Source organism: Solea solea, chromosome 2 (genome assembly GCF_958295425.1).
Source record: "Solea solea chromosome 2, fSolSol10.1, whole genome shotgun sequence".
Lineage (NCBI taxonomy): Eukaryota > Metazoa > Chordata > Actinopteri > Pleuronectiformes > Soleidae > Solea > Solea solea.
Window position 1 is genome coordinate 5,781,272 of NC_081135.1, and position 17,055 is coordinate 5,798,326.

Genomic DNA, 17,055 nt, shown 5'->3' on the forward strand with positions numbered 1-17,055 from the left:
CAGGAGTAACATAATAACAAATGAGGCTTTTTCTTTGCATCTTCTTGGTCTTGGCCTTGGTTTGTTCACACTAGAAACGCTAGAGAACAATGAATAATAATAATGGTAATAATTAAATGCTTAACAAAAGAAAAGAGAAAAGTAAAAAGAAATAAATGAATTATATAATGACTGTTAAAGTTGACCAATGGGGCGACATCTTCATGTGGATGCGACACCCACTCAAGACCAACTGCAAGATGACCTCTTGTCATTTAGATTGCCAGTTTTGGTTTTCTTTGAGTTGTGTAGGGTTAATTTAGACAAGGTGTTTCATGAAGTTCCCTTTTGGCTATATTGTTTAGTTTGAACAGCACCTACTGCCCGATTTCCTTTGGTCATGCCACAAATTATTTTGCAGTTACCACCATTCCACCTCTTTGTTGAATACATTTTAACTGAACAAAATCACCGTCTTGTTCTCGCGTTGTTTCGCTTTCCCCTGATGAGCCTGGTCGTTACCCCTGTTTGCTCCCAGACGAGTCACGACTAAGCAACAAGGAGGTGTCAACCAAACACACAAGTTCATAAGGAGCAGCTGAACAACACACAATTGCATTTGACCTCTAACCTCTCAGCACACACACACACACACACACAGCATCATGTATGTTCAGCTGGCAGCTGCCAGAGAATCAGTTTCATTGAAAGGCTCATTCACTTCCAGACCTCTGAATAATAATAACGTGCGTTTTGTTTATAAAGAGCTTTAACAATGCTCAAAGACAATTTACAACAAATTGAAAAAACATAAAAAAAAAAAAGTGAAGGCACGAGAGAGAGTTCAGGAAGGAAATGGCAGTGATGGAAAAGGCTCCCTTTAATATTAATATTTCCTCACCCATTATTCTGCCAGATAAGGCATCATTTTATAATTATGGCTATTGATAATTATAATATTGACCCCCAAATTCAAGATTCAATCTTGTTCCTGCATTTAATTTGTGTTTCAGACATAGGGCTAGTATAATGTTATAAAAGATAGTATTTATTCAGGAAAATATTGCTAAATCAGTGGCTCAACCGTGACATCAAACGGATGTCAATTGACAGTAATTCATTATAAAATTATACAATAACCTTCAATATAAGTACAGTATCTAGGACACTTTGATGTACTGAATTGAGTTGAGTGAATTTAGTCAGCTATTTTTTATAGTGTAGCGTTTCTTATCTAAATCACTTCCTCATACGTTCTGTCTTTGCCTCTTTATTATTCTCCCAGCTGTATAATTCATGTAGAGCGATGCATAACAAGCCGTTTGTTTACATTGGTCAACGCCAGTCACGTGATCACAACACACCCTGGGGGTCAAAGTTGACTCTCCTCGATATTTGGCCCGGTGCATCAATGTCACAGGACGGAAATAAGCGGCCACCACTGCGTCCACTTTTAGGTGTCGGGTTTTACGCATGGCGTCCGGGATCCCGGCGCAGAGCCACGCACCTCCAAGCGCGCTACTATTTCGAGGTGGGAATGCTGCGACACCCACTCACCCGCCACCCCACTGCACACCTGCTGCTCTGTGTCTGCTCCTGTGTGACAGACCCGCTGGTCCTCCTCCTCCTCCTTCTCCTCCTCCTCCTCGTCCAGCCTGGAGTTCTGTTCTTGTGGTCTCACCTTTGCGCTCTGCCTCCGGTCACTTGCTCTGGATTTTCACCCTGCGCCTCTGTCTCGCTTCCCGGTGGATTTAACCTGTTTGACTGTTCGCCCATCCAGATAATAAACTTTTTGTTTTTATTAATTCATTTTTTTAAACGCCCAGTGCCCTGTTATCGATGGCGGAGGGTGTGCGTCCTGAGGACTACTGCGACGAGCCCGCGGAGGACGATTTTGGAGAGATCATCAAGTGTCGATCAGGTAGGAGATCAAAGTGTGTGTGTGTGTGTGTGTGTGTGTAGACCATATGCTTGTGTATGTAATATTAAAGACCCCTCTGCCCACTGAGGGCACCAATCTGTCGATGCAGACAGAGGATGCACTTCAGAACAATCCCAAACTTTCTTTATTGACCTTGATATTTATTTATTTATTTATTTTTATGATCAATATCAGAGTTGTCAGATTTTGGGGCAGGTTTCATCCTCTCAGGTGTGATGCAGAAGCAGGTTGAGAGTTGTGATTACAAAGGTTGACTGACTCTGTAGACGATACTGTTGTGTTGACAAGTCTGATTAATAACAATTTAATGAGTAACCAGTCATTTTAAAGGAATCATCCACTCTTACTGCTAATCAACGTCATTTTTACATTTCAGTAAAGTGGGACAACTTCTTTAAAGGACAGGGCGAAGCAAAGGCAGATATACGCTGACTTATAAAATTCAAACTTGAAAAACGCTGAATCCTACGTTTTGTTTTACTGTTGCCTGGTAAAAAGTCACGTCTTTCAAACTCCACACCATCACTTTGAAACCCTGATATTCCTGTAGTCTTCATGTCCAGGCTGACGTAACCATGGTGACATCACTATGACATCATCAGGGTTACTTTCTCAGACAGTTGTGGTCCTGAGAATGTAGAAGTTACGGACTGCTCCTTTAAGGAAAATAACCATCAATCCCATCAAAGAAATCACAGCCCGTACATGTTTGTGTAACGTGTATCTGACATTTAAATCAAATAACATCTATGTGATGCCACACAAGTTCTTCAAATGATTGATATGAAATGATTTGATGATTATTGAAGAAAACAAATGGATTTTGAGAAGTTATTTTATCCAGTACTAAAATTCATGGCAAGTTCAAATTTAATGTTCTATTTGTTTTATGCTGGCTGCTCTCTCACATCAATCAACAAACAGGCAGTGATTTAAAATAACTTTTTAAAATGACAAATAAAAAACATTTAAGTGTAAAAGTAAGTGTACAATTTGTTTTTGAGTGTTAAAACACTCAAAAATTATTATTTCACTCACCTAAACAATGTCTGTCAAAATACAAATCAGTGAAGTAAACTTAAATGTGTTTTATAGAAAACTATAACATTTCTCTGCAGTGCTGGTAAAATAACTTTAAAGTGTTTTTTGTGGATTAAGACCTGGTTTTAGGGTTAGGATTAGAATTGGTTTAAGATTAGGGTTAGGGAATGCATTATGTCTATGAGGTGTCCTCACTAAGACCTAAAAACAAGTTTGTGTGTGTGCGCCTGCACTGTAAAACATGGCTGCCACTCCCACTCATGTGATGATGTTGTTTGCTGAGGTTATTAATAACCTGTTAAATACCTCACGGAGCATGTTTCCCAAACTTGTTATAAGGCGCCCCAACTATTTAAAGATCACACACTATCGCGACCCAGTTCACAAATCAAATCACAACTTTGCCCCACTTATAACATTTGTGACTTACTACTATTTCTGTAGCACCTACAAGTATTTTAAAGTGGTAAACCAGATTTTCCAAGAGATTATGTTTGATAAATGAATCTCAACTTCATATGCAAGTTATTTGAAACATAATGTATGACCCATATGTGCGTCCAGATCCACTTTGTATGAATGACTGACAAAGTTAACGTCACTTAAATCCACCTTCGTCCCTGTGAGATAGTTCCGCCCAAAACTAAACTAAGTCGAAGTTGTTTCTGGGCTAACTTGCAACCCAGACACACCCAGGCTAAAAGTGTCCTGCGTGTGCGTGAGAGATCTCTGGTATGAGTTAGAGGCCATGGGGCTTTTATTTCCCTGTGATAGCGCTTGTTAATACTTATGTGACCTATAATGGTCCAGTGAGTCAGAGCGAGTGACTGAGACGGACAGATGGACAGCTTCTGGGACAGGTGATAGTGATCTTCTTCCTCGTCTTCCTACTGTAGGTGATTTCCTTTCACACACGTCTCTCTCTTTCTCTGTGTAAATAACTTTTCCTTGAGTGACCCGCATGTTTAAATAAAGCTGCGATGAATAAATAAAGCCCTTCCTCCCTCGCTCCCTCACATACTGCTCTCTCGTCTGTGTGTGTGTTTCTTGCCCTTTCCCCCCTCGGTACAGCTGGTGGGTCATCTCACGCTGGAAATAGCGGTCAGCTGGCCTGATGGTTGGCTGCTGCACAGTGTCAGATAGCCCACTTTGGACGGCTGCCACTCCTCTGCATTATCCTCTCTAATATTTTCCCTCTCCTCCTCCTTTGCTTTCAGTTTTTCCACACACCCTCACTCACTCGCTCTCTCCTCAATCTTACTCATGACCTCATCCCTTGTTCTTCCATACGTCCTGCTCTCCTTTGCTTCCCAACATCAGCTTCTTCTTCAAAGTTAAATTTCCTATTTATTTTCTATCGTTCTTCCTCTTTTGACGCGGCGCCGCCTCTTTCTCTCCGAACATATTTGACCACCCAAGTGTCTGACTGTCTGTGAGGAGCTAAATCGAGCTGTCTGTAACTGTGCTGGAGGCCCCACAGCAGATATTTAACATACCGTATACAGTGTGATGTAATGTATACATGCGTCCACAAGGCCAAATTTAAACCGGGGAACTTTTGTTGTGCTTCCATGAATCCTGAATTTTAAAAAAAATCCATTTCTTGATATTTTCTGTAAACAGGTTTGTAGTTTGGCCGAAGTATGTGGAGTAAGTCAAACAAGTCAGTCAATTAATGCACAAATATGCAATTAGGTGTGAAAGTAATGTGGATTTTCAGTGTTAAATCTGTAGACATGCATCAAATCTCGACGCTGCAGTGTGTACGTTTTGGGGATTTTTGTTGTCGATGTTGACGCTAATATTCAGCCTCTGTTTGGAAGAGAAATGATTATTTGAATGCTGCGTCCATCTGAAAACAGACTTTACCATGCAAAACTATCAGACCTGACGGAGGTGCTTTTTTAGCACCTGCTCTGGCGAGGTTCCAAGCGAGCTGAACTGACACTAAAATGTGACGTCAGCAGACTGCCGGCCGCTGATTGGTCAGAGAGTGTCGTCACTGGAAGAGTCATGAGCGCGATGTCCTCCTGTTTGCATGAAGTGCGTCTCTGATCGTAGTCAGGTGTTGTGACCAGGTAACAGTAAGAGAGAGATATCATTTTATAACTGAGCTGTGACCAAGACAGTGTCTTCATAATTGTATGGAAGAAAATGAGTGGATAATCTGTTCTAAGTCAACCTTCAAATGAATCACTATCTAGTTAGATAATAGATGAATCCACTCTTCTAAAATGTTACTTTTGAAACGTTTCTTTGCTCCTCTATGACTTGGTTTGTTTGAGGACTTTATGAAACATTGGTCGACACTTTTCACCCTTTTTTTTTTGACATTTTACTGAACAACCTGTTGTTTAATTAAGATAAAAAAGGTTATATTAAAAAATAATGAAAATATTTTTGTGTTCAATACTGATCAATACTCAACCATGAATATCTATGGATACCAATATCAGTCCAATTTAAACTATTGAGCTGTGAAAAACCCACATTTACATGAACAACATGCATTTCTCCAGCCATTTCAAAAACCATCTGTCTAACAAATATTGTTTAACCGCGTAAAGTCCGACTAAAACTGGCTTTTATTCTGTTCCTTCTGTGTCTCGTGTCACTTTTCCTCACCTCCTCTCATGTATTCCTCCTCCTCCTCTTCCTCTGAGAGAGAACCACCCTGCTGCACAAGTGTCCACTCACCCTCCTTGTCCTTTACTCATTTTATTTCCAACATTCTTTCCCTCCTCCTCCTCCACAGACACTCCCTCTATCCTGCCAGAATAACAACTGCACACTTCACACCTTGTGCCGAATCCAACTCAGTGAAACGGTGAAAATGAAACAATGCTGTGACTAATTTGTTGAGCTTGACTGAGGGAACACCATTCGGGGAAATTAAATTGTGAAGTCACCAGAATGGGTCATAAAATCGAAACAGGCCTTACAGGAATGAGAATGCAACCATAATTGAATAGAACGGAATCTTGCATGGAGAATCAGTCACAGCTCAGAGGTGAATGTGCTTTAATTCTCAATGATTATTTCATTATAAAATCATTTTTATTCACTAAGTTTAATATACATGTTATGTCAAAGTCCGCCTGGTTTTTATAGACTTTTAATGTACTTTAGGAGTATTTTGAAGCAGAAGTTTACTACTGTGTACGGAATAGATGTAGTCTTCCCGTTTGATGAGTGAAGCCCAGGAAGAAGGAAAGAAGCGGTTAGCCACCAGGGGGCATCTTTTCTGGTTGCTAGACCTATTTGTGTTTGAATGAAAGTTTATGGGAAACTGAGCCTCCTTCTCTCTGGATTTTTCAGAGTCAATAAACATTTTCCTGAGGAAATAATGGTTTGTTTTTAGATTGTGAAGGAGTTTCAAAAACTGGTATCAAAAGCTAGGATATGTGTCGGAAACTGGCCTCTTTGGTGCTATAATAATGTCTGATGATGGTGATGCTGCTTCTCAGGCATAATTCCTGTCTTCGCTGATTGATATTTAGTGGTTTTTCAGGATTTAAGGGCCGGAGTCTGGCTGTTGGCTCCTCGTCCAATCTGGTGGCTGCAAGGGCAAACCTTTACACAGTTTACAGGAAAACAGTGACCGCCTTGATGAAGGAACCAAACTTGTGACAATTGTCAGCTTGTAAACACCAAAATATATCTAATTATGATAATAAATTACTTTGGAATGTAATTTATTTATGAATACAGTATAGATAAATAAAGTGTGTATGCACATAATGTATGTCTAAACTACCAAGTAATGGCATGCATGGACAGGAGATGGCAGCAAAGGCAATGGCTGGCGTTGCTGCAGCTCACAGAGAGACTGGGTAAGATGCTGGCAATGAAGATGAATGTGTGGGAACTGATCCATCCGTTCTTCTGAGATTTGTGTCTGGCTCTGAATGAGAGAGAGTAGGAAAAAAAAGAGAGAGAGGGGGACGGGGGGGGGGGGGGAGCAGACGCAAAACAAGAAAGATGGTGAAAAAGAACAGCAACAGATGTTTTCTTGTGGCAGGAAAAATGTGGGCGGTGAAAACAAAAATGACTGAGAAGTGATGGATGTGATCACACACACTCTTGTCAGGATGGAGTGAAGGGCTTTGATATGACCTACATGGAGTTTCTGGGTCACTTTAGAGCAGAAGACGAAGAGGGGGGGGGGGGGGGGGGAGGGGGAGGAAGAGGCTCTGTGGGGATGCTGTAATGAGTCTGGCAAATCCCAGGGGAACTTTGGTTTTTGTAGAATCGGGGTTGTTCTCCATTCTCATTGCGATGCACAGCAGGACTCATCGATCAGTCACACTGGAGAGAAGTGTGAGTCGGCGGAAGCGATACATTTCAGTTAGAATGTTGAGACATCAATGCAATGTGATTAGAATCCTAAATCCCGTTGCGCCCGGATTAGTTGGGATTTTCAACTCAAATCATGGATCAATAGTTGGAGTGAACCTTAAAACAGGAAAACAACAGATGAGGGAAATCGGCGTGTGAAGAAACACACTGATTATTTGTTAGTCGGCTCAATGCGTAGATCTGAAGTCACTGTCTCGCCACTTCACCCTCCGAGACAGAGAAGGTCATTGAACGCAGATGATATAGAAATGAGATCCGCTCACTTTAATCCTGGATGCTACATCACGATCACACACATTCTGTGTGTCCTCTTGTATATCTATCCAGTGCTCTTGTATGTCTAGCCTATGATGGCTGACTCAAGAATATTAAGATATTAAATTATACCCATGAAATTGTCTAGTGTTACATTTATTGACAACATTTGCTTTGTGTTGCGACTGTTGTTATGGATAATATGTGTTAAGTTGCGTTACTCATCCAAGTGTCACAAATAACTACGCAGTTGCACAATTACAGCAACTGCAAAGCTAAATATGAAAATATGAAATAACAGTGAAATATTTCAACTCGAGAAATCACCACATGTCTGGACAGACGGACCTGATCCAGACCTGATCCAGACTTTTAAGGTCTAGTGTATAGGATTTAAAAGGGATCTATCTACATAAATTGAATATTCATAATTATGTTTTCATTCATTCATTCATTATTACCTGACAAATAAAAACTATTGTGTTTATATGATCTGACAATTACTCCATACCTCCATATTTGTACAGTAGCCTAGAATGGACAAATCAAACACGGACGCTGTGGAGGGGTTTTTACTTATCTTATGTACACTTGTGGGTGTGGCGCGTGAAGCAAACGGTATTTAGTTGCCACTAAATCTTACATACTGTTGCTTTAAAAGGCAAAGGTAAGGTCACTTTTCCAACAGGAGCACTCAATACAAATAAAGTGCTAGAAAATAAAGATAAGAAGCAGGATTCATAAATATATCGTGAAATAAAACTGTTTGTTTGTGAAATATATGGTGCTGTTTGTTTATAACAGAAAGCCTTAGGAGTGTGTGTGTGTTTCTTGTGTGGAACTCTTCAAAGAAATACTTTACCTTTTATATTTCAGGGCAGTCGTTTCCGAAAGCACACTCTTCCTGGATTTAACAAGCTAAGTTGTATAAATGATAGAGAAGAGAAGAGATAGGAAAGATGCAGAGAAAAGGGAAATTTAATCTAAAAGACTGATATCACCTCCTATCTGCTTCTTCCTTCTCCATACTTCAACATCTAACTCAAAACCAGTAGAATATCGAATGCACTAGAGGAACTCAGAATATTTTATGGATGTCATAAGTGTGTGTGTGTGCGCTTGAACTTGTATTTATCTGTTTGTGAGGTCCAAAAATGGAAAAAAACAATCGTTGTGAGGACATTTTGAGCTTGTGGGGACATTTTGTCTGGGCCTCACAACTTTAAAGGGCTTTTTCAGGGTTAAGACCTAGTTTTAGGATTAGGGTTTAGGTTAGGGTTACGGTTAGGCACTTAGTTGTGATGGTTACGGTTGGGGTAAGGGGCTATCAAATGCTTTTTTGTCGACGTGTCCTCACTAAGATATAAAGAACCACTTTGTGTGTGTGTGTGTGTGTGTGTGTGTGTGTGTGTGTGTGTGTGTGTGTGCGCGCACACTTGTACATTAGCAGAATTTCCTGAAAGTGCTTTTGAAGAATTACTTCCTCTGTAAGTGCTGCACAGAAAAAGCAGGGAACTGTCATGTTTGAGATGCTGGAACCAGATGCCAGCCCTTAGGCAAGGAATGTTTAAACAGTTCATTAATAAGCAGAGAATAAAGTATTTAATAAAAGTTTGACTCTTCCCTACATGATAAAACTCAAGCGTAATCCAGATGTTTCATAATAAATCCTGTAGATTGTCGGTGTCTCCTAGAAAAAAACATTTTTTTCACCTGTCATCTCACCTGGCTGATTGCTGAGGCTTCAGTGACTTGCCGTGTTTCTTTAAACATCTGAGAAGAAAGCACAAGGTCTGAAAGAGCCTTCACGGCTGGAGCTGCCGAGTGGAATCGTCATGATGGGAAACACGTCATCATCAAACATTTGGAAACGCGGTGACTGTCTCTTCCTCTATCCTTCTTTTAGTGAAACTCTTTTGGAGTTTTTTGTGTTTTTTTTTTTGGCTCCAGCTCAATCCTATAATTGGTAGCAAAGCTTTGGAAAGCTACGTCAACAGAGAGGAAGCCCTGACAGGAGCTCCTCTACTGTCCTGCACAGTAGAGCTTTTTAGATCTTCTGAAGTGGTCAGATCTCAGGTGGACTTCATGGCCGACTCCACCATGAAATCATCACATTTTTTTTTAAGTTTCTCCCTGGGACTGCAGGGAACTGGAAGTCTGAGCACATCTTTACCACCAGAGTCGGTGCCCACTTCAAAGCAGTTCAGTACAAGCTGCCTAAAAACACGTTGTGCAATAATCCAAATAGTCCAAACTTCGCCCTCCACGTTCTGATGTAGGTATTTGACGATATCAAAAATGTTATCATCCAAAATAAGTGTCCTTCAAGATATGCTTGCAATAATTGTAACTTAACTAAACAGTTTTCTCAGTTATAGAGAATGTATTTTCGGAGTGTGACAATAATCATTTCCTGTAGTTATGAAGGAAGTTACTCCAGAAAGTCTTCATAACACTGTAAAAATCCACAAAAAAATCTTGTGTGTGTTTGTGTCCACCAGTGTTTTCTGTGTGTGTTGTATTTCTGTTGCTCTGTAAAGATTCACTAGTGCCAAATTTGTACTTCACAGGAGAGAAACTGTGTTTAAAGTTTAAAGAAAGCCATTAAAACAGTCTCTGAATTTAAATATACTTTTTGTGTTGATTCTACATTCATTCCATGATTTTATGTCACTAAATATCTGTTATACGCTTCACGTTTAGAGACAAGAAAGAACCTTGTTAAAAAAGTAGCTACCTTTTACTCTGATTACATATTAAACAAGCTTTATTTTAACATGAGATCATTTTTAGACCAGTACTTAGTATAATTAAGTAAAATGTTATCAAAATATTGGTACTTTTACTTGAGTCGAATATTTCACTACTGTCTGCTACACTTTCAAAGATAAAATAGAAGCTTTAAAGCGTTTTTTTTTAACTGCTCAGGAATGTGTGCACATTCTTCTGAAATTCGCCCGTGAATCATAACAGCTTTGTGGGAATCCAGCTACAACCTGGATCAAGGCCACTTGTGCTTGGTTCAGCTCTACTAAGCACTTTCTCTGTTACATTTAGTCAAGGAACATGCACGGTTTTGGTGTATGGAGGCAGCGTTTTTTTCAGTTGATTTGTTTTGGATTGTTTTGGCTTGAACAGCCTCTCACCTGGATCCTTTGTTGGCGTGGTGATCAGACGTGTCGTAACGAGGGAGGTTGGATGAGACCTCACCTCACACGACCGTCTTGACGACTGCACATGCGGCAGGTGGCCTTGATCCAGGTTGTTTCTTGATCTCTGCCAGTTTTAAAGAATGCTGTAGTCTGAAGTGAGCTCAGTTACGTTGTTATAGTGATGACAGGCAACAAACACTAGATCACTCAATCAGTGTAGCATTTCCTCTATTGCATATTGCATGTGCAATGAACTGTGCATCAAAGCCACGTCGCCTGTGAACCCCAAACAAAACACTGTCACACTGCCTGCCCTGTTGAGGAAAGCACACAGAGAGTGAACGGCTCAGCCATAACAGAGCACGTCTTTTGAGATCATCATTGGCTTGATGATGCTTTCTGTGATGACTTCTCGTCAAAGTCTTTTTATGGTTTTGTGCTGGGAGAAATGACATGCTTGGTAGGAATGGGAGTATGTGTTTGTAAGCATGACTTAAACGGTGTGAGGAATGTTGTCTCCACCAGTGTGTAAGAAATACTGACATCTGATGGTGACTCATCCATTCAAGCACTAACGAGCTGCTGTAGAATGGTGGCACAAAATGGCGGCCTCTGTAACGCCAGGCCCTTGCTTTTGGTGCACATAAAGGCTTATTCTGAGCAACCAGACTCCTACTGGACGATACCAGCTGTCAATCACACTGGTGTCCTCTCATATGTCATGCTTTGTCGTCTATTTTCTTCTAAATGGGAACATCCTGAGGCCATTAACTCCTCAGGACAATGTTTACTGACTTTATAAATCTATTGAGAAGTAGAAGCTCCCCCCCCCCCACACACACACACACACCGGTGCCTAACTGCTTCTTCTGTCCTTATTCCTGGGCTTCACTTTTCAAACAACCAAATTCTCAAAGAGAACTTTAAAGGCTGAAGTGGAGATGTGAAGAGTCAGCCGGTCATAACTTTAGGCAGCTGCTCTCACGTCCCTTTTTATATACGGTTGTTCCTTAGGTCATCCCTCTAGAAAATGTCATGGATTTAGGTTCAGTGGTTTTTAAGTGGTCTTTTTAAACAGACAGATAGACAGACAGATAGACAGACAGACGGACATCACTGAAACCACAACCTATAAGTAGCCTTGATTTATTGCACCCCCTTGCTTTCCTTAAAAAAAAGTGTCAGCTGCCACAGTGCGGTCAGAGCATTGGCACGTCTGTGACATCACTGCAGTTCACAGCTGCTCACTTTCATCCCCTTGAGTTTTTTTTTTATTTTTTATTTTTATTTTGTGTGTGTGCTTTTAAAGCTGTGCCAGAGTGTCACACTTCCACATGTGGTGGGCAGTTTACAAACACTGCTGGAAGAACCTGGAGCCACCGAGGGCATGTTGTTGTTGTTGGAGATGCAGCTGCTTTGTCCGTTGTTGACAAATTAAAATTTAAGATCACTTGTTCTTTCTGTGTGCTTGTTCTACCTCTTGCTTGTCTCCTGTGTGACAAAAATAGATCATCAAAACCAAACACATTGAAATATGCAAATGTTTGTGTTGGCCACTGCTGTTACGTGCAGATATAAGACTTCTAGATTCAGAAATATAAAATATTGCAGTCTGAAGCTCAAACATCGTGCTCCTCAGATGAGAAAATATGCTTTATTCGTTGACAGAAATAAATGTCAAGTATTTAGGATTTCATTTCAAGATGCAAAAGTGATCAGTCATAACAATTATGAAATCATTTAGCAACTACAATATCTGTCAGAAATAACAAAAAATAATCACAATAAGATTTTTGTTTTGCCATATTGGGCAGATCTATCTTGATAATCTCAATCTATAAATACATAAATAATCCCAAGAAAAAAAAATAAATGACACAAAGAGCATGAAATTAAAAGTTTCCTCAGAATATTATCTTTGTTTGTAATTCGTTACTTGCAGTGTGTAGCATCCTAAGAAGTGTCCTACGCTAAGGAAATGTCCTTAGAAGAATAGGTGGACTAACCTGTGTGTGCATGTATGCGTGTGTGTGTGTGTGTGTGTGTGTGTGTGTGTTAGTATCAGCACAGTGAGTACAGTTCCTTCTATCTTGCAGCTCAGCAGGTTATAAATCTACAGCTGCTCAGCCTCGTCTCTTTGTTCCCTCAGTCTCTCCACTTCTCTCTCCTTCCCTCCTCCTCCTGCTCTGTCTTCTCTTGTTGTGCTTGTCTGTCCTGCTATTGTTTTCAGATTCTCATTTTCATTTTCCCACTTCATACCTTCTAATTTACTCACAGTGTCAGATCCTTGACACGTGCACACATGCACACAGACGTTACTCCCCTTTTTGGTTATTCTCATTATTTATCCATCCACGGTTTTCTTACGAACGCAACCTCTTACTCACAACTTGAGGTGCTCAGGTTTGACTGAACAAATTGGAATTTCATGGTGAAATGTTAAAGCTCAACCTCAGTGGGATGTCACAAAACGTGTGTTTGGCAATAACAACACTTGAATTATGCACTCAAATCCTCTCCTTACTCCTCACTTAGATCTCGTGCACATCAACTTATTCATGCATGGCTGTTGGAGGCGTCCGACCACGACCTGGTGATTGTATTTGCCGCCTCACGTGGCGTCTCAAAGCTGATGTAAAGTAAAGAGCGAAAGACAGAGGTGATTTTTAGAGAAAACGCGTGCTATAGTGAAGGAAATATTCTAGAGGTGGAGAGAGACAGATGGCTGGAGGTCAGATGGAGGCCACTCTGGGCGAAAGGTTGAATGAATGATAGAGAAGAGGAAAGGATAGAGGGCAAAACAAGCCCAGGGGATGAGAGACTTTAGATGATGGAAAGACTCAGGGAGGGATGGACGAGGGAAGGATGAAAAAGCAGAGAGCAGCGTGCCAGAGTTCATAGAGAAAATCAGCATTTTTTTTTTTTTAGCTCATGGGAACTTAGACGCTGCTGTTCTACTTTTGCCTCATTTGGTAAGTTTGTATCATGTAGGTAAATCCGAACTAAGAATTTAAAATTTTACATTGCCGATATGGCAGCAGAAGATCAATAACACCTGCACTTTGGTGTGGGGGAAGATATGTTTACAAACTTCCGTTTCCAGCAACAAAAAGGCTGTTGAACAGCAAGAAAAAAGTAACAGACATATTCTTAAGATATTGTAAACTAAAGCAGGTGTCGTTTTTGTATGATTAGCCTTTTGTTAAGTGATTAAAATCTGTTTTCCCTTCTGTTATCTGTGCCGCTTGGTCACAGAAACAGCGGCATGCTCTGTGAATTCAGTGTTGAAAATGCCAATATTTCATGTGACCACACTTTTTTAAAACCAGAATTATCCCTGGAATGTAGTGGAAAATGTGTTATGGTCCCTGAATATTAAGTCGCAATAGTATAGAGTATATTGTGCAGAAAAACCCAAAAACTCTTGTTGACTTGTTTTTCTACAGTTTGTTACGGCTTTCCCTCCAAGCGTGGGGCTTAACGTGGCTGCGTTTCATTGAAGAGCTGCAGGGTGTCTTGGTGGATCAGTGAGCGCCGCCACTGTGCCTCCAATTTCAACAGCCACTGAACCCTCTCCTCCCCTCTATCTTTTTCCTGTCATTCTCTAATTTCTATTTACGGTCTCTGCGTTTAGCTGACGCAACCACAGCAACTGCCTGAGTGTTACAGTAGATTAAGCGTTGACTCATATCATCAGCATTACACACTCCCTTTACGTGGAGTCCGAGGATGAGATCCGCGATGTTATCTCCGTGACCGTGGAAGGATCATTGAAGAGGGAAAGTAAATGAAGAAGAGAGTTCCCCTTTTCTCTGAATTAGCAGGAAGAAGCTGTGTTTGAGTCCGCCTTGAATTTTGAGCCTGCAGGGCTCGTTCACACCAGTGTCAAATGGAAAAGTTTTGATTTCACTTCATTCCAGTGGAATTAACATAAGAATTGGATTTGCTCACAGAAGCAAAGTCACTGTATGTTAATTCTTAATGGGGAGTTTGACTTAAGTGAACTCTGACCTGTTTTTTTTGGCAGAACTAATGTTTGAGGTCATAAAGTGGCACACTCATTCATCCATTAAGATTATCATCATATATGTATATAATATAATTAACTATTTTGAAGCGTTTTTCATGATTAAAACAAACTTAAATGTGAATATTTTCTTCATTTCTTTGCTCTGGATAACAAAGAAATCATTAAAAGTGAATCATTTTGGACAAGACATTGGAGAACATCATCATTTCCAGGTTTGACCAACACCGATCAACATTTTTTAAGGTTTTCTGACATTTTATGGACCAAACAATTGATCGATCAATCGAGAAAATAATCGACAGATTAATCGATTATGAAAATAATCGTTAGTTGCAGCCCTACAGTACTTACCTTTTATTTATAAATTCTTCTGTGTGCAGCACCACTGAGCCCAAACGGATTTTCCCTTGGAGGACAATAAAGTGAATTGTATCATAAAAAAAAAAAAAAAACAGGAGCTTATGAAATGCCAGAAGCAGATTTTTTAATAAAATAAATAAAACAAAATGAATGAGGTCCAAAGAAAATAAATAGATACGAGTGAGTAAAACACGTTGTAAAACAGTTTAAGATAAACCAACCAGTCTGTGAATTTACAGTTGCAAAATCTGGCTCTATTTGCAACCAAAAGACTAAAGTTCTCTGCATTTTTGTTTAGGCTACAACTTGAAAAAACACGGACAAATAATGTGAAGCATGTAAAGTGTGCAACGCTGAATACTAGAAAACAAAAAGTATCTCATAAATTTTTTGGGAAAAAAGCGGCATAACACAGTGGAATCCAGAGCATGGAGGGAATAACATTTTGAAGAATAATGGAGACGAAAACAAGTAAAAGGGCTGAGATGCAGATGAAGGAGAGAGAGCGAGGGATGAGAGAGACATGAAGAGAGTAGGTAGGAGGGCTGTGGAGGATAGGGACAGGACTGTGATTGCAGTTAATTGCTGTTCACATCCAGGGAGGGTCTAATCACTCTGAGGCCCGGTGCATATGTGTGTGCATGTGTGTGCGCGCGTGTGTGTGTGCAGACTATGCTAATTTCCCCCAGCCTCTGGGTATTGCCCTGAGCTCAGTGAAGCAGCCGCCCTCAGCCTTGGTTTATAATTAGCAAATAGATGATATTTCAGAACCTGTCGCTGCACACTGTACATTCAATCCAGACGGGAAGCCTGTTTTAAACTTAAATAAGAGGAGAGATAACGAGCCTGGACCATAGTCATGTCAAAACTTTATATTTATACATGTGTTGACTGACTTCAAATCCAACTATCTGTCACTAATGGTTCACATTGACTCATTGCCAGTTGTAAAGTTGTCTTGTAAAGAACAAAATAACAATTCCCGTGATCTCATGCTGAGAGATCTGCAACTTAAAAATCAATTTTATTATCAATGCATTTGTGGAATGAGCTCTCATCTTTATTTTGTCTTAAAATTAATTAATTGGGCTATAATTAATTAATTATAGCCCAGTCTGAGGCCCACCTGCACTACCTCCGTGGCCCACCAGTGGGCCGCAACCCACACTTTGGGAAGCACTGCACTAAGCAGCCACCTGTACATGTACTTTCAGTGGAAAGTGATAGCAACTGCATGTGTTGCAAAGTTACTTACAACCAAGAGTCGCACAACTATAAAACATGAGTCATTAGGAGGAATGGTCAGGGTCAAATGTCACGTATGACGCTGAGCTGGTGGGAGGGGCTTACTATTTAAGCACCTGGAGATGAGACACAACAATCAGCAGTTTCTTTTCGATCCTGCAGGTTTAGAGATCCAGCACCTGTATATGATTGAGATGCTCTAAGTGTGTTTCTTAAGCTTTATTATGCGTACATGTTTCCCAGCAGATGTTTTCTTGCTGTTGAATCCCTGATTAAAGGCGGCTTTAAATCCTCCTGCTTAATCAGCCGGGGTGGCATGCACGTTTCACAAGATAAAGTATTTTCTCAAAGTGAGAGCAGGCTAAACAGTTTAATTAGCCCTGAGGTTGTTTGTATCCGTGCTATGCTTTTTAACGTCATTCAAAACCACTTTGGGTGTTCAGGCATTGGTTCACATAAAAAGAAGAAGAAAGACTTTTTGTTGTTTTGACAAAAGCTATTTTAACTGTTGGGAAATGATTAGGAACATTAGCAACACAAAAGTGAAACAAATGTAGGTCACATAAGGCTTATACAGGTGCATATACACTATAAACAATATCACATTAGCTGAGTTTAGTGCAATAAACAAAGTTGTGGTCAAACTATTATATTCAAACTTCTCATATTCATATCAACTGCTCAAAACTATA

The 17,055-nt window shown here is 40.2% G+C and overlaps 1 protein-coding gene across 8 annotated transcripts in view; it reads left to right on the plus strand.

The window, feature by feature from the left end:
• The first annotated feature begins 1,555 nt into the window (after positions 1-1,555).
• Positions 1,556-17,055, plus strand: part of dmd (dystrophin) — a 234,985-nt gene continuing 219,485 nt past the window's right edge. For 5 of the 8 annotated variants that reach the window (XM_058622682.1, XM_058622687.1, XM_058622685.1 and 2 more), the window contains exon 1: positions 1,556-1,900. In XM_058622682.1, the coding sequence (XP_058478665.1) occupies positions 1,819-1,900 (82 nt within the window). In that variant the 5' untranslated portion in view covers positions 1,556-1,818. The remainder of the gene's footprint in view (positions 1,901-17,055) is intronic. The other 3 variants (XM_058622684.1, XM_058622686.1, XM_058622690.1) reach the window with 1 other exon arrangement.